The following is a 25,121-nucleotide window of genomic DNA, read 5'->3' on the forward strand; positions in this document are numbered from 1 at the left end:
TTCCGGTCCCGCCCCCTAGGGCGGCGGCGATTGGCGGCGGGGGCCGTCACTCGGCCGGCAACGACAAGATGGTGGCCACCCGCAGCGGAGCCGGGGCCGCCACCCGGGACCAGGTGGGCTCCGCGGTGCCGTCTTCATCACCACGGTCACGGCGGCGTTTGCCCGGCGCTCACTCTGCGCCAAGCGCTGCGCTCAGCGCTCGGGCCGGGGGGAGGGAGGGAAGGAGGGGGAGGGGACGCCAGGGCCGCAGCTGCCCCACGTGGGGCCCAAAGGCTTCACCCCCCCCCTTTTAATAATCATCATAACTATAATCATCGCATAATATCATAAATGAAATAGAATCGTTATTAATTGTTAATTATAATTAATTATATTATTAATTAACTGTGAAGCAGCGTGGCTCAGTGGAAAGAGCACGGGCTTTGGAGTCGGGGCTCATGAGTTCGAATCCCGGCTCTGCCACTTGTCGGCCGGGTGACTGTGGGCAAGTCACTTCACTTCTCTGGGCCTCAGTTCCCTCATCTGGAAAATGGGGATGAAGACTGGGAGCCCCACGGGGGACAACCTGATTCCCCTGTGTCTACCCCAGCGCTTAGAACAGTGCTCGGCACCTAGTAAGCGCTTAACAAATACCAACATTATTATTAATTGTTCCTTATTATGATCATCGTGTAATATTATAAGTATAGTGTATATAGTATAGTATATTTTATATATAGTATATATGAATTATAAAAATCATGTAATATGTAAACATTATAATAATAATGTTGGTATTTGTGAAGCGCTTACTATGTGCCGAGCACTGTTCTAAGCGCTGGGGTAGACACAGGGGAATCAGGTTGTCCCACGTGGGGCTCACAGTTAATCCCCATTTTACAGATGGGGTAACTGAGGCCCAGAGAAGTGAAGTGACTCGCCCACAGTCACACAGCTGACAAGTGGCAGAGCCGGGAGTCGAACCCATGACCTCTGACTCCCAAGCCCGGGCTCTTTCCACTGAGCCACGCTGCTCCTCTATTATAAACAAAGGCTCCATCCCCCTTTCAATAATCATAATAATAACCATAATCATCGCATCATATCATAAATGATATAGAATTGTTATTAATTATTCATTATTATGATAATGGTGTGATATTATAAATATCGTATATATGGTATAGTATATTTTTATATATAGTATATATATGAATTATAAAAATCATGTAATAGATAAATATTATAAACAAAGGCTTCACCCCCTTTTAATAATCGTAATAGTAACTATAATAATAATAATAATGTTGGTATTTGTTAAGCGCTTACTATGTGCAGAGCACTGTTCTAAGCGCTGGGGTAGACACAGGGGAATCAGGTTGTCCCACGTGGGGCTCACAGTTAATCCCCATTTTACAGATGGGGTAACTGAGGCCCAGAGAAGTGAAGTGACTCGCCCACAGTCACACAGCTGACAAGTGGCAGAGCCGGGAGTCGAACCCATGACCTCTGACTCCCAAGCCCGGGCTCTTTCCACTGAGCCACGCTGCTCCTCTATTATAAACAAAGGCTCCATCCCCCTTTCAATAATCATAATAATAACCATAATCATCGCATCATATCATAAATGATATAGAATTGTTATTAATTATTCATTATTATGATAATGGTGTGATATTATAAATATCGTATATATGGTATAGTATATTTTTATATATAGTATATATATGAATTATAAAAATCATGTAATAGATAAATATTATAAACAAAGGCTTCACCCCCTTTTAATAATCGTAATAATAACTATAATAATAATAATAATGTTGGTATTTGTTAAGCGCTTACTATGTGCAGAGCACTGTTCTAAGCGCTGGGGTAGACATAGGGGAATCAGGTTGTCCCACGTGGGGCTCACAGTCTTCATCCCCATTTTACAGATGAGGGAACTGAGGCACAGAGAAGTGAAGTGACTCGCCCACAGTCACACAGCCGACAAGTGGCAGAGCTGGGATTCGAACTCATGAGCCCTGACTCCAAAGCCCGTGCTCTTTCCACTGAGCCACGCTGCTTCTCCAATCGCATAATATCATAAATGATATATAATTGTTATTAATTATTCCTTATTATCATGATCGTGTAATGTTATAAATATACTATATTTATATATAGTATAGTATATTTATATATATAGTATATATGAATTATAGAAACCAGGTAATATATAAATATAAACAAATAAAGGCTTCATCCCCTTAGTATCATGATAATCGTGTAATATTATAAATATGGTATACTTATATATATATAGTATGGTATATTTTTATATATATAGTATATATATGAATTATAAAAATCATGTAATATATACATATAAACAGAGGCTTCATCCCCCCTTTTAATAATCATAATAATAACTATAGTAATCCTAGAATGGTATAAATAATGTATAATTTTCCATTATTATAATAATGATATAATATCACAAATACAATAATAACTGTAATAGTGTTAAGCGCTCACTCTGCGCCAAGCCCCGTGCTAAGCGCTGGGAGGGAGACGCCAGGGCCTCAGTTGGCCCATTTGGGGCCCAGAGGCTTCATCCCCCCCTTTTAATAATCATAACCATAATAATAGTATAATATAAATGATCTAGGTGTTATTAATTATTCGTTATTATCATGATAATCATACAATTTATACATATAATAAACAGTGATGGTGTTAAAGCGCTTATTCTGCGCCAAGCGCCATGCTAAGCGCTGGGAGGGAGAGGCCAGGGCCTCAGTTGGCCCATTTGGGGCCCAGAGGCTTCATCCCCCCTTTTAATAATCGTAACCATAACTATAATAATCCTATAGTACTATAAGCCATATATAAGAATTATCAATTATTCATTATTATAATGACGATCATATAATATAAATGTAATAATAACTGTAGTAACCGCGATGGAGTTAATCAAGCGCTCACTCTGCGCCAAGCCCTGTGCTGAGCGCCGGGAGGGAGACGCCAGGGCCTCAGTTGGTCCACGTGGGGCCCAAAGGCTTCATCCCCCCTTTTAATGATCATAATAATAACTGTAATAATCCTAGAATGCTATAAATAATGTATAATTTTCATTATTATAATAATCATATTATATTATAAATATAACAATAACTGTAATAACAGCGATGGTGTTGATCAAGCGCTCACTCTGCGCCAAGCCCTGTGCTGAGCGCCGGGAGGGAGACGCCAGGTCCTCAGTTGGCCCACGTGGGGCCCAAAGGCTTCATCCCCCCTTTTAACGATCATAATAATAACTATAATAACAATGATGGTATTATTTAAGCGCTTACTCTGCGCCAAACATTGTGTTAAGCGCTGCGGGGAGAAGCCGGGTCCTCAGCTGGCCCACGTGGGGCCCCCGGGCTTCATCCCCCTTTGAATAATCATGACGATAACTATAATAATCAGGAGGGGATTGGTCAAGCGCTCCCTCTGCGCCAAGCGCTGGGAGGGAGACGCCAGGGCCTCGGTTGGCCCACGTGGGGCCCGCAGGCTTCATCCCCCTTTTAATAATCCTGATAACGACTATGATAACGATGGGGTATTTGATAAGCGCTTATTACGGGCCGAACACCGTGCTCGGCGCTGGGGGCAGATCCCGGGTCATCGGGTCGGCCCACGTGGGGCTCACGGTCTTCACCCCCATTTTAATAGTGACGATAATGACTGTGATGTCGATAGCATATTTGAGAATCGCTTAGTACGGGCCAAGCGCTGTGCTGAGCGCTGGGAGCGGATGCCAGGTCCTCAGGTTGGCCCACGTGGGGCTTATAGTCTTCATCCCCCTTTTAATAACAATAGTAATAATAACTATAACGATCATGCTAGTGTTTCTTCAGCGCTGATCCTGCGCCGAGCACTGTGCTGAGCGCCGGGGGAGACACCAGGTCATCGTGGGGCCCACGTGGGGCTCCCAGGCTTCACCCCCATTTTAATAATAATAATAATAATAACAGCGATAATATATCTGATAAGCGCTTATCATGGGCCAAGCACCGTGCTCAGCGCTGGGGGCAGACACCAGGTCGTCGGGTGCCGGTCCCGGCTCCGCCGCCTGTCCGCTGCGTGTCCTTGGGCCCGTCGCTTCTCTGGGCCTCAGTTCCCTCGTCTGGGAGACGGGGATGACGCCCGTGAGCCCCGCGTGGGCCGACCCGATTCCCCTGGATCTCCCCCAGCGCTTAGCACAGTGCTTGGCACATAGTAAGCGCTCCACAAATACCGTGATGAGGTCGTCCCGCGGGGAGCTCACGGTCTTCATCCCCATTTTAATGATGATGATGATGGTATTTGCTAAGCGTTTACTATGTGCTAAGCGCCGGGGGAGATGCCACTTGTCGGCTGTGTGACTGTGGGCAAGTGACTTCGCTTCTCTGTGCCTCAGTTCCCTCATCTGTCAAATGGGGATGAAGACGGTGAGCCTCACGGGGGACAACCCGATCACCCCGTATCTCCCCCAGCGCTTAGAACGGTGCTCGGCACATAGTCAGCGCTTGACGGATACCGGCGTTATTATTACCAGGTCATCGGGTTGGCCCACGTGGGCTCACGCTTTTAATCCCCATTTCAATAATAAAAACTATAATCATAACGGGGGTGTTCGTTAAGCGCTTACGATGTGCCGAGCACCGTTGTAAGCGCTGGGGGAGATGCAGGGGAATCGGGTTGTCCTCCGTGGGGCTCACAGGCTTCGTCCCTCTTTTAATAATAATAACAACTAATACTGGTAGTGCTTTTGTTAAGCGCTTACTATGTGCCAAGCGCTGGTCTAAGCGCTGGGCGAGATGCGAGGTCATCGGGTGGTCCCACGTGGGGCTCACAGGCTTCATCCCCATTAAAATAATAATGGTAATAATAAAGTATCTGTCGAGTGCTTACGCGCCAAGCACCGTTCTGAGAGCTGAGGTAGACACAGGGTAGTCACTGGGGTGTCGGGTTGGATCCGGTCCTCGTCGCCCGGGGGGGGCTCACAGTCCTAATCGTCATTTTACAGATGAGGAAACTGAGGCACCGGGAACCGAAGTGGCTTGCCCCAGGTCACCCGGCGGACGGGTGGCGGATCCGGGATTAGAACCCACGACCTCTGACTCCCAGGCCCGGGCCCCCGCCGCAGAGCCACGCCGCTTCTCGGGCCGGGCCCGAGAGCGAGGCCCCCTTCCTTCCTAATCGTTCTGCCGCCTTAATCCCCATTTTGCAGAGGAGGTGACCGAGGCCGAGCCGTCACCCGGCAGACTGGCGGAGGCTGAATTAGAACCCGGGTCCTTCTTACTCCCGGGCCCGTGCTCTACCCACCAGCCCTCGCTACTTCTCAGGTCGGGTGCCGGCATCCTCTTCGGGGGGGCAGGGGTGGGATTCGGTGGCCTCGGACTGGAAAGGGGAGGGGAGACCCACTTCGGCACCCGCGGCGCGGCGCGATCGCGACAACGCTGGTATTTAAGCGCTTACTACGTGCCGGGCACCGTCCGAAGCGCCGTGGGGGACGCGAGGTCATCGGGGGGTCCCACGTGGGGCTCGCGGTCTTCACCCCCATTCTCCAGATGAGGTCCCTGAGGCCCAGAGAAGCGACGTGAGGCGCCCGGGGTCCCGCGGCGGGGCCGGGATTAGAACCCGCGACCTCCGGCTCCCGAGCCCGGGCTCTTGCCGCGGAGCCGCGCTGCTCCTCGCGTCTTGCCGTGAGCCGCCTTGATGGATTCCCTTCTTTCGCTGCCGCTTTTTTCAGAACTCGCTGGAGCTCGATGGGCCCAGGGTGACGAGGAGCAAAAGGAAACGGCAGGGAAAACCCGGCTCCGACGCGACGCAGGGCGTCGAAGGGGAAGGCTCCGGGCCAGGCGTCCTTCCGAAGAAGGATCTCCCCGTCTCCCCGGAGAAGGATCTCCCCAAAGCGAAAAGAGCCAACGGCCGGAGTAGAAATGCGGGCCCGGGAACGGTCGAACCTCCCCCGGAGGGAGAGATCTCCGAGACGGAGTCCAACTGTTCTTCCGCGTCCGGGTTTCAGGGGATCACTACGGTCAGGGTGACGAGGAGGCGGCGGATCGTCGTCGTCCAGCCGCCCGAAGCCCGGCCCCGCGTCCGACGGAAGACCGTCTCCCAGAGCGAGTCGGTCCGATCCCACGAGGACGGAGCCTCCGAGGCGGAATCCCGCGCTGCCGGGGCGGCCGGAGGGCGGGGGGCCCGCCGGCTCCCCGACCCGGACTCCGAGTCCCGGGAGGGAGACCTTTCCGACGCCGAATCGTGGTGCTCGGGCTTCTCGGCCGGGAGGACCGCCCGGGAAAAGCCGCGGAGCGACACGGGGGGGCGGGGGGGACGCGCGGCCGGGAACGGGAAGCGGGCGGGAGGCGCCGCCCCCCTCCGGCCGGACGCCACCGGCGGGTTCCCCCAACCGGGGGAGGCGGAGGAGGAAGCCGCCGCTTCCAACTCACCTGGAAAGGCCCCCTCGCCGAGGGGTCCGGATGCAACCCGGCGGGACCCCGGGGATGAAATCCTGAGCGAAGCCATCGCCCGCTTTTTATCCACGGCCAGGGGGAGAAACTCAGCCGGCGCGTCCCCTCGTGAAGGGGCGGCGAAGGAGACGCGTCCTCGCGTTGCGGGGGAGGGTTCCGACTCAAAGGAGGATGAATTCCGGTCGAGAGTCTCTCCGTCTAAAGGGAGCGGCCCGCGAAAGGCGTCGACGTCCCCGAGGCGGTCGGCCCCGGACAGAAATCGATCCGTTTTCGATGCCGACGATGGAGTAACGAACCCGTCGGCCCGTGAAGTGGACCTTCTGGAAGCGGACAGGCGACCTGAAAAGACGGGCAGCCCTCCCGTCGCCCGTGGAGGTGGAGAAACGGAAGCGGACGGCGAAACCCCTAGTCGCCGAAACCGGGAAGGAGAAGATTTAGAGAACGGCGCCCATCCGCGCTCGCCTGGCTTTCGCCCAACGCGGGATGAGCGGGATGGTCTCCGGTTAGTCCTCGCTAGCGATGACGACCGGGAATGCGAAGACAGTGAGGCCGAAGGGGATGCGCCGTGTTCCGTTGAAAGTCACGGGGAGCCCCCGTCTTCGGGCGAGGGCTCGGAAGGCGACGCTTCCCACCCGGACGCCCTCTTCGTCGTCGACACCGCTCCGGGGTTGCGCGCCGATCGGAAATATTACTTAGATGACGGGAGCGAGAGCGAGGTCGAAGTGGAGGGGGCGGAAGAGGAGGAGGAAGAGGAGGAGAAGATGGAGGAGGAGGAGGAGGAGAAAGTGGTGGAAGAAGAAGAGGAGGAGGAAGAGGAGGAGGAGGAGGAACCATCAGATCGTGAAGAAGCGGAAGACGACTTTGTAGACGAAGATGAAAGCATATTTAAAGATACAAAGATGAGCCTGTAAGTCCCGCGATTATTTTGAGAGGTTAGAGCGGTACGTCGTGTATCTGAAGTGTCTTTAAAATGACCAAAGATAAATCACCAAGTGAGCTTGGTGGGGGGGGGGGGGGGGGTTTCCACCTCCGCTCTCCGTGTCGTGACGATGGCATTTGTTAATTAAGCGCTTACTACGTGCCGAGTACCGTTCCGAGCCCCGGGGATCAGGTCGTCCCACGTGAGGTTCCCGCTCTTCACCCCCGTTTTACAGATGGGGCAGCGGAGGCCCAGAGAAGGGAAGTGACCGGCCCCCAGTCCCACGGCCGACAGGCGGCAGAGCCGGGATTTGACCCCGCGACCTCCGACTCCCAAGCCCGGGCTCTTGCCGCTGAGCCACGCTGCTTCTCAAGAGTGATCGATACTAGTGATAATAGTCTTGATAGCAATGCTGGATTTTAAGTGCTTCCTACGCGCCGAGCACCGTGCCGAAGACTGAGGTGGACGTAAGATAATGCAGGTCGGACGCGGTCCCCGTTGGATGTGGAGTTTACCGTCTAAGGGGGAGGGGGAACAGGAATTGGATTCCCATCTGCGGGTAAGGGAGCCTCCTATTCGCCTGTGATTCTGTTCATCTCGACGATCTCGACGCCGGACGAATAATAATAATAACGTTGGTGTCTGTAAGCGCTTACTAGGTGCCGAGCACTGTTGTAAGGGCCGGGTCTATTTATCGCCATCGTCCTCGTCCGTCCGTCTCCCCCGATCGGACCGAGAGCCCGTCGGACGGCGGGGACCGTCTCCGTCTGTTGCCGACTTGTTCATCCCAAGCGCTCAGTACGGTGCTCTGCACCGAGTAAGCGCTCAATAAATACGAACGAATGAATGAGTGAATGAATGGATACCGGGTGATCGGGTCGTCCCCCGTGAGGCTCCCAGTCTTCATCCCCGTTTTCCAGATGCGGTCGCTGGGGCACCGAGAAGGGAAACGACTCGCCCAAAGTCGCACGGGCGGCGGGGCCGGGATCGGAACCCACGACCTCCGACTCCTAAGCCCGCGCTCTCTCGGTGTCCGTCTCCCCCGATCGGACCGCGAGCCGGTCGTTGGGCAGGGACCCGTCTCCGTCTGTCGCCGAATTGTCCGTTGCGAGCGCTTAGTCCGGTGCCCTGCACATAGTAAGCGCTCCATAAATACGATCGAATGAATGCACGGAACGAACTGAAGCGTAGAGAGAGTCGCCCGGCAAGAAAGTGGCAGAAGCGGGGTTAGAACTCAGATCCTCTTGACTCCCGGCCCTGGGCTCCGTCTCCTAGGCAACACTCCCATCTGCCAGCCCGTTCCTTTGTATTTTCCTTTTTTCCTCACCCACGGACTCTTGGTTCGCTGCTCGCTTATTAAACCATCGGGCGAGCGCTTAAGCGTTGACGCCAGGTATTCTGTTAGACGGGGTGGATTATTTAGGGGAGCGAGGTGGCTCAGTGGAAAGAGCCCGGGCTCGGGAGTCAGAGGTCGTGGGTTCGACTCCCGGCTCTGCCGCCTGTCAGCTGCGTGACCGTGGGCGAGTCACTTCACTTCCCTGGGCCTCAGTTCCCTCATCCGTAAAAGGGGGATGAAGACCGTGAGCCTCACGTGGGACGACCCGATTCCCCTGTGTCGTCCCGTCCCCCCCCCCCCCCCCCCGGCGCTTAGAACAGTGCTCTGCACATAGTAAGCGCTTAACAGAGACCAACAAAATTATTACTAATGACGGCTCCGCCACGCGTCTGCCGTGTGACCCCGGGCCGGTCGCTTCACCTCTCTGGGCCTCCGATTCCCCCATTTGTAAAATGAGGCTTAAATCCTACTCCCTCCTTAAACCGAGTGTTCCCATGTGAGACAGGGACGGTGTTCCAGGAGATCATCTTGCATCTTCCCTAGCGCTTAGTACAGTGCTTGGCATATGGTATAATAATATATTATGTAATCTTAATAGTATATAATTGATTAATAGGATATAAGAGCTTAGAACGGCGCCGGCGCTTAGAAGCAGCGTGGCTCAGTGGAAAGAGCACCGGCTTGGGAGCCAGAGGTCATGGGTTCTAATCCCGACGCCGCCACTTGCCAGCTGTGTGACTTGGGGCGAGTCACTTGACTTCTCTGGGCTTCAGTTCCCTCGTCTGGAAAATGGGGATTAAGACCGGGAGCCCCACGTGGGACAACCCGATCACCCTGTCTCAACCCCGGCGCTTAGAACGGGGCTCGGCACATAGTAAGCGCTTAACAAATACCCTAGTTATCATCAGAACGGCGCTTGGCGCCTAGTAAGCACTTAAATGCCATCGTTATTATTATTATTTAATGCTGTTCTATAATAACTATAATCATAGTAATAATTTGGTAACATCAAGCCTAATCCATAGGAATAGAAACATTCAATCGTACATTTATGCCCGGCTCAAAAATCGAGGGTGCCGTCTTCTGAAGGCCGATCTCTGCGGGCGAGGCGGTCTCAAGGGCTTCTGGGAGTCTTCTTGCTGACAATTAATAATAATAATAATAATAATAATGTTGGTATTTGTTAAGCGCTTACTATGTGCCAAGCACTGTTCCAAGCGCTGGGGGAGATAAAAGGTAATCGGGTTGTCCCCCGCTTTTAATCACACTTTGTAATCCCCATTTTGCAGAGGAGGTAACTGAGGCCCAGAGACTTGCCCGAGGTCGCACAGCTGACAGGCGGCGGAGCCGGGATTAGAACCCACGACCTCTGACTCCCCAACCCGGGCTCTTCCCAGTGAGCCACGCTCCTTCCGGGTGGGGCTACCCAGGGAGGAGGGAGAGAGATGCAGGGAACTCAGGCTCTGGGTTCAAGATAAGCGGTGTCCTTTTTTGAGAAGCAGCGTGGCTCAGTGGAAGGAGCCCGGGCTTGGGAGTCGGAGGGCATGGGTCCTAATCCCGGCTCTGCCACCTGTCTGCTGTGTGACCCTGGGCAGGTCACTTCACAAGCAGCGTGGCTCAGTGGCAAGAGCCTGGGCTTTGGAGCCCGAGGTCATGGGTTCGAATCCCTGCTCTGCCACTCGTCGGCCGTGTGACCGTGGCCAAGTCACTTCACTTCTCTGTGCCTCAGTTCCCTCGTCTGCAAAATGAGAAGCAGCGTGGCTCAGTGGAAGGAGCACGGGCCTGGGAGTCAGAGGGCATGGGTTCGAATCCCAGCTCTGCCACTTGGCAGCTGGGTGACTATGGGCGAGTCACTTCACTTCTCTGGGCCTCAGTTACCTCATCTGGAAAATGGGGATTGACTGTGAGCCCCACGTGGGACATCCTGATTCCCCTCTGTCTACCCCAGTGCTTACAGCAGTGCCCGGCACGCAGTAAGCGCTTAACAAATGCCCAGATTATTATTATTATGATTAAAATGGGGATTAACTGGGAGCCCCACGTGGGACAGCCCGATGACCCGGATCTCCCCCAGCGCTTAGAACAGTGCTCTGCACATAGTAAGCGCTTAACAGATACCAACATTATTATTCTCTGGGCCTCGGTGACCTCATCTGGAAAACGGGGGTGAAGACCGCGAGCCCCACGTGGGACAACCCGATGACCTCGTGTCTCGCCAGCGCTCGCAACAGTGCTTAGCACCTAGGAAGCGCTCATCAGGTGCCATCAGCAGCAGCAGCGTGGGTGCCCTGCTCCTTTCTTCCCTTTTCTTCTGCTCCCGCGTGGCTTTCCAGGAAAACCACTCCAGGGTCACTTTAAAGAGGGACGTGCAAGTTGCGGTTTTCCCGGGCTCGTCACCCGATTCCAGGCGGGAATAGCTGTGGACTGGGGGTCTCCCCCAGGTCTGCACCCATTTAATAATAATAATAATAATAATGTTGGTATCGGTTAAGCGCTTACTATGTGCCGAGCACCGTTCTAAGCGCCGGGGTGGACGCAGGGGAATCGGGTCGTCCCACGTGGGGCTCACGGTCTTAATCCCCATTTACAGATGAGGGAACCGAGGCCCAGAGAAGTGAAGTGACTTGCCCACAGTCACACGGCCGACAAGTGGCGGAGCCGGGATTCGAACTCATGAGCCCCGACTCCAAAGCCCGTGCTCTTTCCACTGAGCCACGCTGCTTCTGCTAATTTACCAATTAGGGTCGCACTTGGGGAAGATTCTTCTGCTCCTGAATTCGAAGCTGCTTTTTTAACGTGAAAGGCCCCGCGGATAGAGCCCGGGCCTGGGGGTCAGAAGGACCCGGGTTCTAATCCCGGCTCCGCCGCGTGACCTTGGGCAGGTCACTTCTCTGGGCCTCAGCGACCTCGTCTGTAAAACGGGGGCTAAGACTGTGAGCCCCACGTGGGACGTGGACCGTGTTCGTCTCCCCCTTAGCACGTAGTAAGCGCTTGACCAGTACCGTTTTTAAAAAATGGCTTCATTCCTGGTGAATAATCACTTCCCAGTGTAAACCGTTTCGTCTCGTTCTATTCTAACTAGTAGCGGCTCCTTGAAAAATCTCTGGAAATAGGGTGGGGCCCAAATGTAGAACGATTTTAACCAGAGAAGCAGCGTGGCTCAGTGGAAAGAGCACGGGAGTCAGAAGGACGTGGGTTAATAATAATAATAATAATAATAATGTTGGTATTTGTTAAGCGCTCACTGTGCGCCGAGCACCGTTCTAAGCGCTGGGGTAGACATAGGGGAATCGGGTTGTCCCACGTGGGGCTCACAGTCTTCATCCCCATTTTACAGAGGAGGTCGCTGAGGCGCAGAGAAGTGAAGTGACTCGCCCACAGTCACACGGCCGACAAGTGGCAGAGCCGGGATTCGAACTCGTGAGCCCCGACTCCAAAGCCCGTGCTCTTTCCAATCCCACCTCCGCCGTTCGTCTGCTGCGTGACCTCGGGCAAGCCACTTCACTTCCCCGTGCCTCAGTGACCTCGCCTGTAAAATGGGGATTGAGACTGTGAGCGCCGTGCGGGACAACCCGATTAATTGTTATCTATTCCAGCGCTTAGAAGGGTCCTTGGCACATGGTAAGCACTTAACAGAGACCATCGTTATCGTTATCGTTCACCTCATTCGTTGACGAGACCGCGAGCCCCCCGTGGTACAGGGACTGCGTTCAACTCGATTTGCCTGTGTCCACCCCGGAGCTTGGCGCACAGTAAGCACTGAAATATCTATTGCTATTAAGTTGTCTTGTTTTTGGCCGCCCGTCTCCCCCGACTGGACCGTGAGCCCGTCAGGGGGCGGGGATCGTCTCCATCTGTTGCCGATTTGTCCGTTCCAAGCGCTCAGTACAGTGCTCTGCGCATAGCAAGCGCTCAGTAAACACCATTGAATGAATGAATGAATGAACGTTGCCGGAGCTCATTGCGGATGAGAAACTCAACTGTCATCTCTGAGTTAGCCACCGTCTCGATTGCGACAAGGTAGAATTCACATTCGCTCACGTTCCCGGTTGCTGATCGGAGGTATTCGGGCTAATGCCATCCTCTCAAGTGGCCAACCTCCCTTGGCTTTTCTGTACCTGAGGTGCTGGGAGTGTCCACCGCACAAAAATAGCCGGAAAAGAAAGCTAAATCTGCACTTTTACTCAGTCTCACCCCGGTTTTCACTTCCCCCTTTTCTTCTGTGACTCTTTCAATAGTGACCGGCGTAGAAGCAGCGTGGTCCAGCGGGTAGAACATGGGCCCGGGAGTCCGAAGTACTTGGATCCTAATCCCAGCTCTGCTGCTTGGCCACTAGTGTGACCTTGGTCGAGTGTACTGGGGGAAGCCGCGTGGCTCAGTGGAAAGGGCCCGGTCTTGGGAGTCGGAGGTCACGGGTTCGAATCCCAGCTCTGCCACTCGTCAGCCGTGGGACGGTGGGCGAGTCACTTCACTGCTCTGGGCCTCAGTTCCCTCATCTGGAAAATGGGGATTAACCGTGAGCCTCACGTGGGACGACCTGATGACACCCCGTGTCTACCCCAGCGCTTAGAACGGTGCTCTGCACGGAGTAAGCGCTTAACGAATACCAGCGTTATCACTGACCTCTCCGGGCCTCAGTGCCTCGTCCGTAAAAATGGGGCTTGAGACCGTGAGCCCTTTGCGGGACGGGGACTGTGTCCAATCTGATTAGCTTCTAATAATAATAATAATGTTGGTATTCGTTAAGCGCTTACTATGTGCATGGCGCTGCTGTAAGCACTGGGGGAGATACAGGGTCATCAGGTTGTCCCACGTGGGGCTCACAGTCTTCATCCCCATTTTCCAGATGAGGTAACTGAGGCCCAGAGAAGTGAAGTGACTCGCCCACAGTCGCACAGCTGACAGGCGGCGGAGCCGGGCTTCGAACCCATGACCTCGGACTCCAAAGCCCGGGCTCTTTCCCCTGAGCCACGCTGCTTCTGGTACTCATTGATTCGATAGTATTTATTGTGCACTTACTACGGGCAGAGCACCGTACCGAGCGCTTGGAATGGACAGGTCGGTAACAGAGACAGTCCCTGCCCTTTGACCGGCTTACGGTCTACTCGGGGGAGACGGACAGACGAGAACGATGGCGATGAATAGAAATAAATAGCATCAAGGGGATGAACGTCCCATTAAAGCAGTAGCAGATAGAATATTTATAAATAAGATAAATAGCAGAGTGCTTAGTAGATGCTTCACAAATGCCATTTGAAAAAAACCATCATGGTTTCGAAGTGCTCATTGGGCTTCCCGATTCCTCCCGCCCTGCGAAGCCCCCAGCAAAGGAGAGATCGGTGCTCCTAAACCGTATTTGGCAGGGCCGTGGGAACGGGGAAGGCTCCGCCGGCAATCCGGACTGGCCGGTCGCAGGCCTTCCCCTGCTTGGCGGAAATCGGTCAAGTCAGTGGTATTTATTGAACGCTTACTGGGCGCAGAGCACCGTACTTAGCGCTGGGGAGAGCGTCACGCGACAGGGTCGGTAGGCACGTTCCCTGCACAGAAGGACCTTAGCCCACAGGTGTAGTGAGACGTCAGTCTGAATAAATAAACTGCGGTTGTGTCCGTCAGTGCCGCGGGGCAGAGGGAGGGGCGGATATCGTGTGCCAAGAGAATGCGGATCCAAGTGCCTCGGCCCCGCAGAAGGGAATTGGGGGTCGAGGAAAAAAGAGGGTCGAACCGGGGAAGGCGGGAAGTGAGAGCGCGTGATGGAGGAGGACGGAAAGGAGAGGGAGATAGAGGATTAAAAAAGGAGAGATGGGGGAACGTGGGGAGAGGCATCGGAGAAAGAGGAACAGGGTAGGTGGGGAGGAGCACGTAATAATGGTAACGATGGCATTTGTTGAGCGCTCACTGTGTGTTCTAAGCGCCGAAGGGGATGCAAGGTGATCGGGTGGTCCCACGTGGGGCTCACAGTCTCAATCCCCATTTCACGGATGAGGTGACCGGGGCACGGAGAGGTTAAGTGACCCGGCCAAGGTCACGCAGCCGACAAGTGGCAGAGCCGGGATTAGAAGCCACGGCCCCCGACTCCCAAGCCCGGGCTCTTTCCACCGAGCCACGCTGCTCCTCTAATCTTGTGTGGGACTCTTGGTCACGAAGAGATCGTTCTTCCAAACTGGTATAAATAACGCCTTTTTTAGTTACCGATATCTGGAGAGGGTAATTTCCTTCTGCGTATATTGGGTTTGCTTCGGATTTGTTTGACCTCTTTTAGTTAACGCTCGTCTAACGGAACTTGCGTGTACGCTTTCAGAATACGGCACGGGCCGCATTTCTAAGACTGTCTCTCTTTATTTCAGGCTGAAGCTGTCGAGCAGTTCCATAGACCCCGGTCTCAGTATCAAGCAACTCGGAGGCTTGTACGTTAATCTTGATGCAGACGAAGCCGTGACTAACAAAAAGACCCTTACGCAGATTAAGGAGAAAAAGAGAAAAGAGGTAAGTTGGGCGTTGCCCGGCTTTCCCATCTCTGACCCCAAAAGATCCCCCAAAACCCACAGTCAGGGTGGCTTAGTGGACAGTGCGGGAGACAGTCGGGAGTCCCAGGTTCGAATCCCAGCACTGGCTGTGAGCCGCCGGGTGACTTTGGGCGAGCCACCTAACCTTTCTGAACCTACCTCAGTTGCCTCGTTTGTATTATAGTGATGAGGATGACGTCGGTATTTGTTAAGCGCTTACTCTGGGCAGAGCATAGTATGCGGGGCAATCAGGTCGTCCCACATGAGGCTCCCAGTCTTCATCCCCATTTTACAGACGGGGTAGCTGAGGCCCAGAGAAGTGAAGTGACTCGCCCGCAGTCCCACAGCTGACAAGTGGCAGATCCGGGATTCGAACCCGCGACCTCTGACTCCCAGGCCCGGGCTCTTAATGGGGATCCGCTAGGGCGTGAACCCCGGGAGGGGATAAGAGATTCTGTGTGATCTGATTTACCTGGTATCTACCCCGGCGCGCAGCACGTAAGAGGTGGTTATTATCCATCGCTTCTAGACCGTGGAGAAGGAAGAGAAGCAGCGGGGCTCAGTGGAAAGAGCCCAGGCTTGGGAGTCAGAGGACGTGGGTTCTAATCCCGGCTCCGCCGCTCGTCTGCTGTGTGACCTTGGGGCGAGTCACTTCGCTGTGCCTATTACCTCATCTGTAAAATGGGGATTAAGACCGTGAGCCCCACGTGGGACAACCTGATTACCTTGTATTTACCCCAGCCCTCAGAACAGCGCTAGGCACAGAGTAAGCGCTTTACAAAGCGTGGCTCGGTGGAAAGAGCCTGGGCTTCCGAGTCCGAGGTCGTGGGTTCGACTCCCGGCTCTGCCACTTGTCAGCTGGGTGACCGTGGGCGAGGCACTTCCCTTCTCTGGGCCTCGGTTCCCTCATCTGTAAAATGGGGATTAACTGCGAGCCTCACGTGGGACGACCCGATGACCCTGTATCTCCCCCAGCGCTTAGAACGGTGCTCTGCACATAGTAAGCGCTTAACAAATACCACATTCCCATTAATGCCGATAACCCCTTCCCGGAGCCGGAAGTGGAGACGTTTACCTCCGAGTGGGAGAGGCCGGAGGAACCACGGAAAGATGCCTCCCTAAATTTTAGGATGACCATGATGATGACAATCGGTTATTTAAGTGCTTACGATGTGCCGGGCCCCGAACTAAATGCTGGGGTAGATGCAGAGTCACTGGGTTGGACACAAGGCCCTGTCCCACGTTGGGCTCACGGTCTTAATCCCTATTTTACAGATGAGATACCCGAGGCCCAGAGAAGTACGGTGACTTGCCCAAGGTCACACAGGCGCGTGGCAGAGTCAGGAGTGGAACCTAGGTCCTTCTGGCGCCCGGGCCCGGGGTGGATCCACTGGACCCAGACCCACGCTGCTACCAAGGCGGGCCGGGGAATCGCTAATCGGGACTGTCCCGGGTAACCCATCGTGGACCACTCATTCAGTGGTATTTATTGAGCGCTTACTCCGTGCAGAGCACTGTACTAAGCGCTCGGGATGGACAGTTCGGCAGCAGATAGCGACGATCCCCGCCCGGTGACGGGCTCACGGTCTAAACGACCGTGACTGTGAACGACACACTCATCCGTGAATGTGTCCAAGCTCCACGTAGCGATAGATTTAGCCCGCCAGCTTCCCGTGGTCTTGTCCTGCCTTATGCCGTCGAGTCGTGTCCGACCCATAGCGCCGCCACGGACACATCTCTCCCAGATCGCCCCTCCTCCGTCTGCAGTCGTTCTGGTAGTGGATCCGGGGGAGTTTTCTCGGGAAAAATCCGGAAGCGGTGTACCGTCGCCTCCTTCCGCGCAGTCAACTCGAGTCCCCGCCCTCGACTCTCTCCCGTGCCGCTGCCGCCCGGCACGGGTGAGTTTCGACCTGTAGCCGACGGCCCGCCACTCGCTAGCCGCCGGCCGAGCTAGGAATGGAACGGACGGGCCTCTGCTCGACTCTCCCTCCCGTAGCCGAGACTGGTGAAGTACTGGAAACTCTCCAGGCTCTCATTCGTTGTCATATTTACTGAGGGCTTACTGTGTGCGGAGCACCGGACTGAGCACTCGGAAGAGTACAGTGTAGCAGTGTACGGTTACCTGCCCACAATAAAGTCCTTATTCCATTTTAGGCAGGGTTTTATTTTAAACAGATAAGAACCGTGGCATCGGTAAGGTGCTTACTATATGCCAAACACTATACTGAGCGCTGGGGTAGATCCATCTTAGGTCAGGCACAGTCCCCGTCCCACGTGGAGCTCTCAGTCTAAGGGGAAAGAAGAACATAGTAATAATAGGGTTGGTATTTGTTAAGCGCTTACTCTGCGCCAGGCACTGTTCGAAGCGCTGGGGTAGATACAAGGTGATCAGGTTGTCCCACGGGAGGCTCACAGTCTCAATCCCCGTTTGACAGATGAGGGAACTGAGGCCAAGAGAAGTTAAGTGACTTGCCCGGGGTCACACAGCTGACAGGCGGCAGAGCCGGGATTAGAACCCATGACCTCTGACTCCCGAGCCCGGGCTCTTTCCACTGAGCCGCGCCGCTTCTCACGTGCACTGAATCTCCATTTTGCTGGTGAGGAAACGGGCACAGAATAAAATGACTTGCCCAAGGTCCCAGGAGGGGATGTCAGACCCGGGATTGGAACCCGGATCCTCCGACTCCCAGACCCTTGCTCTTTCCACTAGACTACATTGCTTCTTGTCTTGCCAGAATAACAGTCGTTGGTAGCAGGACTGGTATTCCTTGGTGATTCATCGCATTTGAATATTTTTATGGTAGCCAACGGCTCCTTGAAAAAGAAAACTCGTTGAAGTTTGCCCTACTCAGAGACCAGTTCTTCTGGAAAACCCACTTCAGCTGATAGGGTCGAATTAGACGTATGGCAGTGAATGTTGGGCATTCCCTCCCCTCTGAGGATGCTTCCCATGTGTCAGAAGTAAATGTAAAATGTAAATGTAACGTCGCGACATTTAAAAACAAATTCCAACTTCCTTTCCAGCTCTTGGAGAAGTGTATCGTGAGCCCCGATTTTGAAAAAAAAGACTGTGTCCCACCGTACAAGGAGTCAAAGGTTCAACTGAAGAAAAAGCGCAGGGTAAGTTGAGAACTATTGGCCTTCGACGGTATTGTGGGTAAAAATCTTTTGGAATGACACAAGTTTTTGTTTTTGGAGATTGGGATTTTTTTTTCCCCCCCCTTCTTGGGCAGGGGCCGGCTTCTAGTTTTGTTTTTTTAAAAAAAGTTCTATTATCCCATTATGGGCAAATTTGAGTCAGCATTCAAAATCCAAAAAAAAGTCCCCTCAAAAGAAGGTGAAAATTCCACTGCCAGTTCAAAGCAAAGTACACAGAGACCTGTCGACAGTACAGATCGATCCGTTTTTTTCAGACGGCTAGCAGCTTTTGAATCGCTTCTGTGTTTCTCACTCGGGTACAAAGAACTCAGTCGATCCAGCAGGGTCCCGGCGTAGTTGGAGGACGTCTGCTTCCTTTGAAAAATCCACCCCCTCCACCTGCGCTTCTGACCCCGTCCCTTCGTGCTTTATCAGAACGTTTGCTCCTTCCCTTCTGCCCTCCCCGGCCGTCATCTTCAACCGTTCATTTCCGGGCGACGCCTTCCCCACTGCCTTCTGGCACGTTCATCTATTCCCTAGCCGAAAGAAACCCTCCATATCCCCCTCCGCTCATCACTCCAACCCCGCCTCCTACCATTCCTCTCCAAACTCCCCGGGCGAATTTTCAGCCCCCTCCGCCTCCGCCTCCTCCCCTCCGATGCACTCCTTGACCCCTCCGCTCTGGTTTCTACCCCCTTCCCTCATTCGTTCGTCCGGTGGTATTTATCGAGCGCTTACTATGAGCCGAGCACCGTACCAAGCGCTTGGAATGGACAGTCGGGCAACGGGTAGAGACGATCCCTGCCCGCCGACGGGCTCACGGTCCGAACCGTCCCCTTAAGGTCACCGGTGACCTCTTTGCCAAATCCAGCGGCTTCCGCTCCGTCCTCACCGTCCCCGTCTCAACTTGCCGTTGACACTGGGAACCACCCCCACTTCTAGAAACATTATAAATGGTGGGGTTCGTTAAGCGCTCACTGTGTGCAAAGCGCTGTTCTGAGCGCCGGTGGAGGCAAGGAGATCAGGTTGTCCCACGTGGGGCTCACGGTTTTAGTCCCCATTTTACAGATGAGGGAACTGAGGCACAGAGAAGTGACTTGCCCACAGTCGCACAGCTGGCCAGCGGCCCAGCCGGGATTCGAACCCGTGAACTCTGACTCCCGAGCTCTTTCCACTGTGCCACGCTGCTTCTCCCTTGGCTTCGAACAGTCGTGTTTATTGAGCTCTTCTCATGTGCAGACCCTGGGGGACTGCGATATCACAGGGTTAGTAGGCATGTTCCCTGCTCACAGTGGGTTTACGGACTGGATTGGGAGGCAGATGTTAATATAAATGAATTAGAGCTGTGTACATAAGTGCTGTGGGGCTCAGGGATGGGTGAATACAGGGTGCAAATCCGTGCCTGAGGGAGTGGGAGAAGGGCTTAATCAGGGAAGGCCTCCTGGAGGAGACGTGTTTTAATAAGGTTTGGAAGCTGGGGAGAGAGATCGTCCCGCGGCTGTGAGGGGGAAGGGCCCTCCATCTCTGCATCAGACTCCTTACCATCGACTTTAAAGCTGTCGGTCAGCTCTCCGCCTCCCGCCTTCCCCTCCTGACTTCCTACTGCGGCCCAACCCGCCGTACCCACTCGGTTTTATCCGTCTCATTCGTCCGGTCGTATTTGTCGAGCGCTTACTCTGTGCAGAGCACTGTACCAAGCGCTTGGGATGGACAGTCGGGCAACAGATAGAGACCATCCCTGCCCACTGACGGGCTCACAGTCTAATCGTTTTTTAGACTGTTTTTTAGTAACAGTCTAATAGTTTTATCTGCTACGGTTTTGAGGAGATGCTCTTCCCCTCGATTCTATTTATCGCCATCGTCCTCGTCCGTCCGTCTCCCCCGATTAGACCGTGAACCCGTCAGAGGGCAGGGACCGTCTCTATCTGTTGCCGACTTGTCCGTTCCAAGCGCTTAGTACAGTGCTCTGCACATAGTAAGCGCTCAGTAAATACTATTGAATGAATGAATAATCGGGGGAGACAGACAGCAAAGCAAAACAGAACGAAACGAAAACCAGACGACGCCACTGACCCCTTGCCCTCTCTCTATTTTAGAACCCCCTCCCCCTTCACATATGCCTAGCTACCCATCTCCTCACCTTCAAATCCTGATTAAAATCAGCTTCCCCAACGAAGCTCTCATTTCCCCTACTCCCTCTCCCATCCGCTTTCCTTCCGTACTTGGATCTGTTACCTTTAAGCACTTGATATTCACTCCCCCCTCAGCCCCACAGCGCTTAGGTACGTTGCTGGAATTTATTTAAATGTCCGTCTCCCCCTCTAGACCGTAGGCAGGGATCACGTCTACCAACTTTATCATTTTGTCCTCTCCAAAGCGCTCGGTACAGTGCTCCGCCCACAGAAAATGCTCCCAAAGCAGTGATTGATCAAAGCTAGAGCGATTTCGTTTCCGAGACTCTCTAATCCACATGTTGCCTGGGGGTGATTTGGGGGTTTTTTTCCATGTGCAGATAAAGGGTACAGGTAGCAGCCTTTTCTGTCGTTCTCCAAAGGCCGTTGCTCTGGTAACTGTCCAGCATTCAAAATGCCCTCATCTGTCACATGACGAATTCAAGGCGAGCGTCCGTTTTGCCCTGTGTTGTGTACGTTCCTAGGGCGAAGAGCCCCAGACTCCCTTTAACCACCCCTTGCTCTACTTCTTGGGGCCGATTCGCAAAAGGATCTCGTATGTGTTCTACATCATCCACTCGTCGGAGCTCTACTCACAGTCCTCCTCCATTCTGTCCTCCAGCAAGAACGAGAAAAAACGGCAGGAGACGGCTGGTACGGCATGAAAGCCCCCGAGCTGACAACTGAACTGAAAAACGACCTGCAAGCCCTGAAGCTGAGAGGGAGTATGGACCCTAAACGCTTTTACAAGAAGAACGATAGAGATGGCTTCCCCAAATACTTCCAGGTAAAAATGGGCCGCTTCTCGTTTACAGAGGCGTCGCCTTCGGGACCAGCGCTCAGAACGGTGCTTGGCACATAGTAAGCGCTTAACAGATACCGTAATTATCATTATTATATCTCCAGGGCAAATCTCTCTAAAAATGGGCCGCTTCTCATTACAGAGGTGTCACCTTCGGGACCAGCGCTCAGAACGGTGCTTGGCACATAGTAAGCGCTTAACAGATACCGTAATCATCATTATTATTATTATATCTCAAGGACAGAGCTCGCCTCGTCTTGGCCTCGATTGAGTTCCTAAGTCTACGGAACGTACGTTTCGCCCGTGCTTTCAAATGGCTAATTTTTGAGAAACGTTTTCAAAATCTAGGTCTGTCACTATTGAGATGTAGCGAATAATTTTATGCCAAATTATCTATGTTTCTTGGCATATCTACCCTTCCTCTCCAGAGAAAGGCAGGTTTCTGGTCAGCTCCTCATACAGGGATTGTTTCTATCAACACAATTGTTACGTCCTCTCCCGAATACAGTGCCCCGCACTCAATAAATGCTATTGATTGAGTGATTTGATCTGTATAGTATGAGGCTTTGGCCCTCCAGTTGTAAATGAAAGCCTCAGTGACCAGATCGTGTAGAGAAGCAGCGTGGTTTGAGACAGAAACCCAGGAAAAAAAGACACGCCCTGTCTAATTTGCTTTTCTCATCACATTTACATCGAGGGGTTTCGGCCTCGTTTTTCCAATTCCCTGTGAAAATTGCAGAGATCGTGGAACGACAGGACAAGTCGCTTCAGCCCGGTTTTGGTTTTTTTTTTTTTTTTTACCACAGGTTGGTACCGTGGTCGATAATCCCATTGACTTCTATCACGCACGGATTCCGAAGAAGCAGAGGAAGAGGACGATCGTGGAAGAGTTGCTGGCTGATTCTGAGTTCAGAAGGTAAAGGAAAATGCTTATCATCTCCTCACTAGAAAAGAGGGGCATCTGTGGAGCTGGTACAAGCCGGTCTTCTTTACGTGACAGGACTGGGGAGTGATCGCTTAAAACGTTCAGATCATCAGAAGCAGCGTGGCTCAGTGGAAAGAGCACGGCTTAGGAGTCAGAGGTCATGGGTTCTAATCCCGGCTCCGCCACCCGTCAGCTGTGTGACTTTGGGCAGGTCACTTGACTTCTCGGTGCCTCAGTTACCTCATCTGTAAAATGGGGATTAAGTCTGTGCGCCCCACGTGGTACCACCTGATTTCCCTATATCTGCCCCAGCGCTTAGAACAGTGCTCGGCACATAGTAAGCGCTTAACAAATGCCAATATTATTATCATTATTATCAGAAGTCCTGGAGAATTTCCTCAGGGATGATTTCTCGTCTGGGCTAATGGGTGAGCGGGGAAGACAACGTGCTTGAATGTTTGAAACGCAGTGACATTTCAATAGATGTTTCAGGGATAAAAAGCTACGGAGGAGAATATGGTGTACAGAAAATGTGCACTTGTTCAGATGTTTTCTCTAAGATCCGATGAACTTAATCGTAATGCAGCCGCTGGGATTCTCTCTGGCTCTGCCTCTGACTTGCCGGGACAGTGGCCGAGTTCCTTCTCCTTATGCTGCGCTAAATGGCTGTCTCCCTGGGATACTGACAGAAGCAGCGTGGTACAGAGGAAAGAGCCCAGGCTTGGGAGTCAGAGGTCATGGGTTCTAATCCCGGCTCCGCCACCTGTCAGCGGTGTGACTTTGGGCAAGTCACTTCACTTCCCTGGGCCTCAGCGACCTCATCTGGAAAATGGGGGTGAAGACTGTAGCCCCACGTGGGACAAACTGATCACCTTGTATCCCCCCAAGCGCTTAGAACAGTGCTTCGCACATAGTAAGCGCTTAACAAACACCATCATCATCAACGTCATCACTGAGGCAGTTGGTTGGCTGTGAGCATTTTAGAAGAAAGGAGTTACGAGCTCATGGAATTATTCATCTCCGTACAACTAACCCTATTTAATGATGTTCGGCAGTATCGACAACAAAATATTCGGTTGTGAAAAGCTATGTGTTTGCACCTGAGCTTTGGCCGAATTTTCCAGGACCGATACCGAAACGAACCATTACTAGAATTAGCAAGCCCGTCTTTTGGGATTTTGAAATCCGACGGAACGATGCCACGCGTTTGAATGGTGCTTTTCTATTTTTCCGGAGGACTTTTACACTCAATTAGCTCAGATTCTCCACAGAGCATCCCTAATAGTTCAGGAGAGGAAGCGTCAGTCTCATTTCGCGGATATCCAATGGGGCATAGGTAAAGTGCGTTGCCCAAGGCTGTAGACCAGGCCGGGGGCCGAGGTTGCGACTTAAATCCGTGTCTCCCAACTCTCAGGCCCGATTTCTTCCCACCCGGCCACGTTGCCGTCCCTAAAATGGATTTTTATCATGACAGTTGTCTTAGAGTGGCCGGGGAATGTGCCTGTTTATTGTTGTGTTGTAATAATAATTATAATGATAATGGTATTTGTTAAGCGCTTACTATGCGCCAAGCAGTGTTCTAAGCGCTGGAGGGGTTACAACGTAATCAGGTTGTCCCTCGTGGGGCACCCGGTCTTAATCCCCATTTTACAGATGAGGTAACTGAGCCACAGAGAAGTGAAGTGACTTGCCCAGAGTCACACAGCTGACAAGTGGCGGAGCGGGGATTAGAACCCACGACCGCTGATTCCCAAGCCCGGGCTCTTTCCACCGAGCTACGCTTCTTACCAAGCGCTTAATACAGTGCTCCGTGTACAGTCAGCGCTCAGTAAATACGATTGAATGAATGACTCTGTTGTGTTAAAAGGAATTATTCTGACAACAGTATACTGCATTTGTGATTGTCACCCGAGAGTCCTTTTTTCTCTGTAATGTTTCACAGGCGGTGTCTTCTTACATGCCTAAGATTTTTCTGATTCTAAGTAGCAAAAGTTTGCTACTTAGGAGAGAGCGATTGTTTTATTGTCTTCCCGCCTGCTTTATTTGAATACCTCATGTTCTGTCATATTTCTCATGTAATGTTTTAATGTTTCTGTCAGTTACAACAAAAAGAAGTACCGGGAGATCATGATCGAGAGGGCGGCTAACGCAGAGGGCAAGAAGAATAGGAAGAAAAAGAAATTTCGCAACTAAGACTGGCGCGAGACACCCAACCCTTCACGTCCATCTTTTCGGAACCGTTCATTCAAGTCGAATGAAGACTAAAAATAGCATATTGATGCGGAATAGGGCCGGCCCCATTTTTGCCTCGTGTTTGCCTTCGAAGGAAGTCGATTTGAGAGAGAATGAGATTTTTCTCTCTAGGCCACTTGGGCCACGTCGGGCGGACGCGGTCACGCGAAGGAAGCGGGAAGAAAATCGGGTGGATCTGGGCCAAAAAAAATGATATTAACATGTTATATAAAAAAAAAGAATAAGGGGGACTTTTCTATATAAATAACTAGCCTAGACTCTAAAAAATATTCGATCGGTACAAAACGCTATGTCCAGGACTCCTTTTTCACAGGGCATCGTGAAGGGGTCTGGTAGTCCTAATGAATTACTGATCTGTTTTAGCAATCTATATTAAAGCGCACAACTGATGGAGTGAATTTGAGATACTCTTTCTCTAGAGGATAAGAGGACTTGTTTTCGTCCCCAGGAACTTAAATGATAAATTATAAATCGATACTGTCAGAGCTCCTGCTTTAGGAATCTAACTTCTTTTCCACAGGAAGAGGCACTGTGGGTTAGTGCTGGGCTAACACACTCTAAGCTTCTACCGTAGTGATGGGTCAGTGGTATTTATCGAGCACTTCGTGTG

At 52.5% G+C, this 25,121-nt stretch overlaps 1 protein-coding gene across 1 annotated transcript; it reads left to right on the plus strand.

Annotated features, from left to right (window-relative positions):
- On the plus strand, window positions 1-24,909 carry DNTTIP2 (deoxynucleotidyltransferase terminal interacting protein 2). The gene is made up of 7 exons (XM_029063516.1): window positions 1-113; window positions 5,744-7,371; window positions 15,064-15,202; window positions 18,247-18,342; window positions 21,154-21,318; window positions 22,140-22,249; window positions 24,358-24,909. The coding sequence occupies exons 1-7, from the start codon at window positions 69-71 to the stop codon at window positions 24,449-24,451; spliced, it is 2,277 nt and encodes a 758-aa protein (XP_028919349.1). The 5' UTR covers window positions 1-68; the 3' UTR covers window positions 24,452-24,909.
- Window positions 24,910-25,121: the final 212 nt, after the last annotated feature.

Source organism: Ornithorhynchus anatinus, chromosome 4, assembly GCF_004115215.2.
Source record: "Ornithorhynchus anatinus isolate Pmale09 chromosome 4, mOrnAna1.pri.v4, whole genome shotgun sequence".
NCBI classification, from domain to species: Eukaryota; Metazoa; Chordata; class Mammalia; order Monotremata; family Ornithorhynchidae; genus Ornithorhynchus; species Ornithorhynchus anatinus.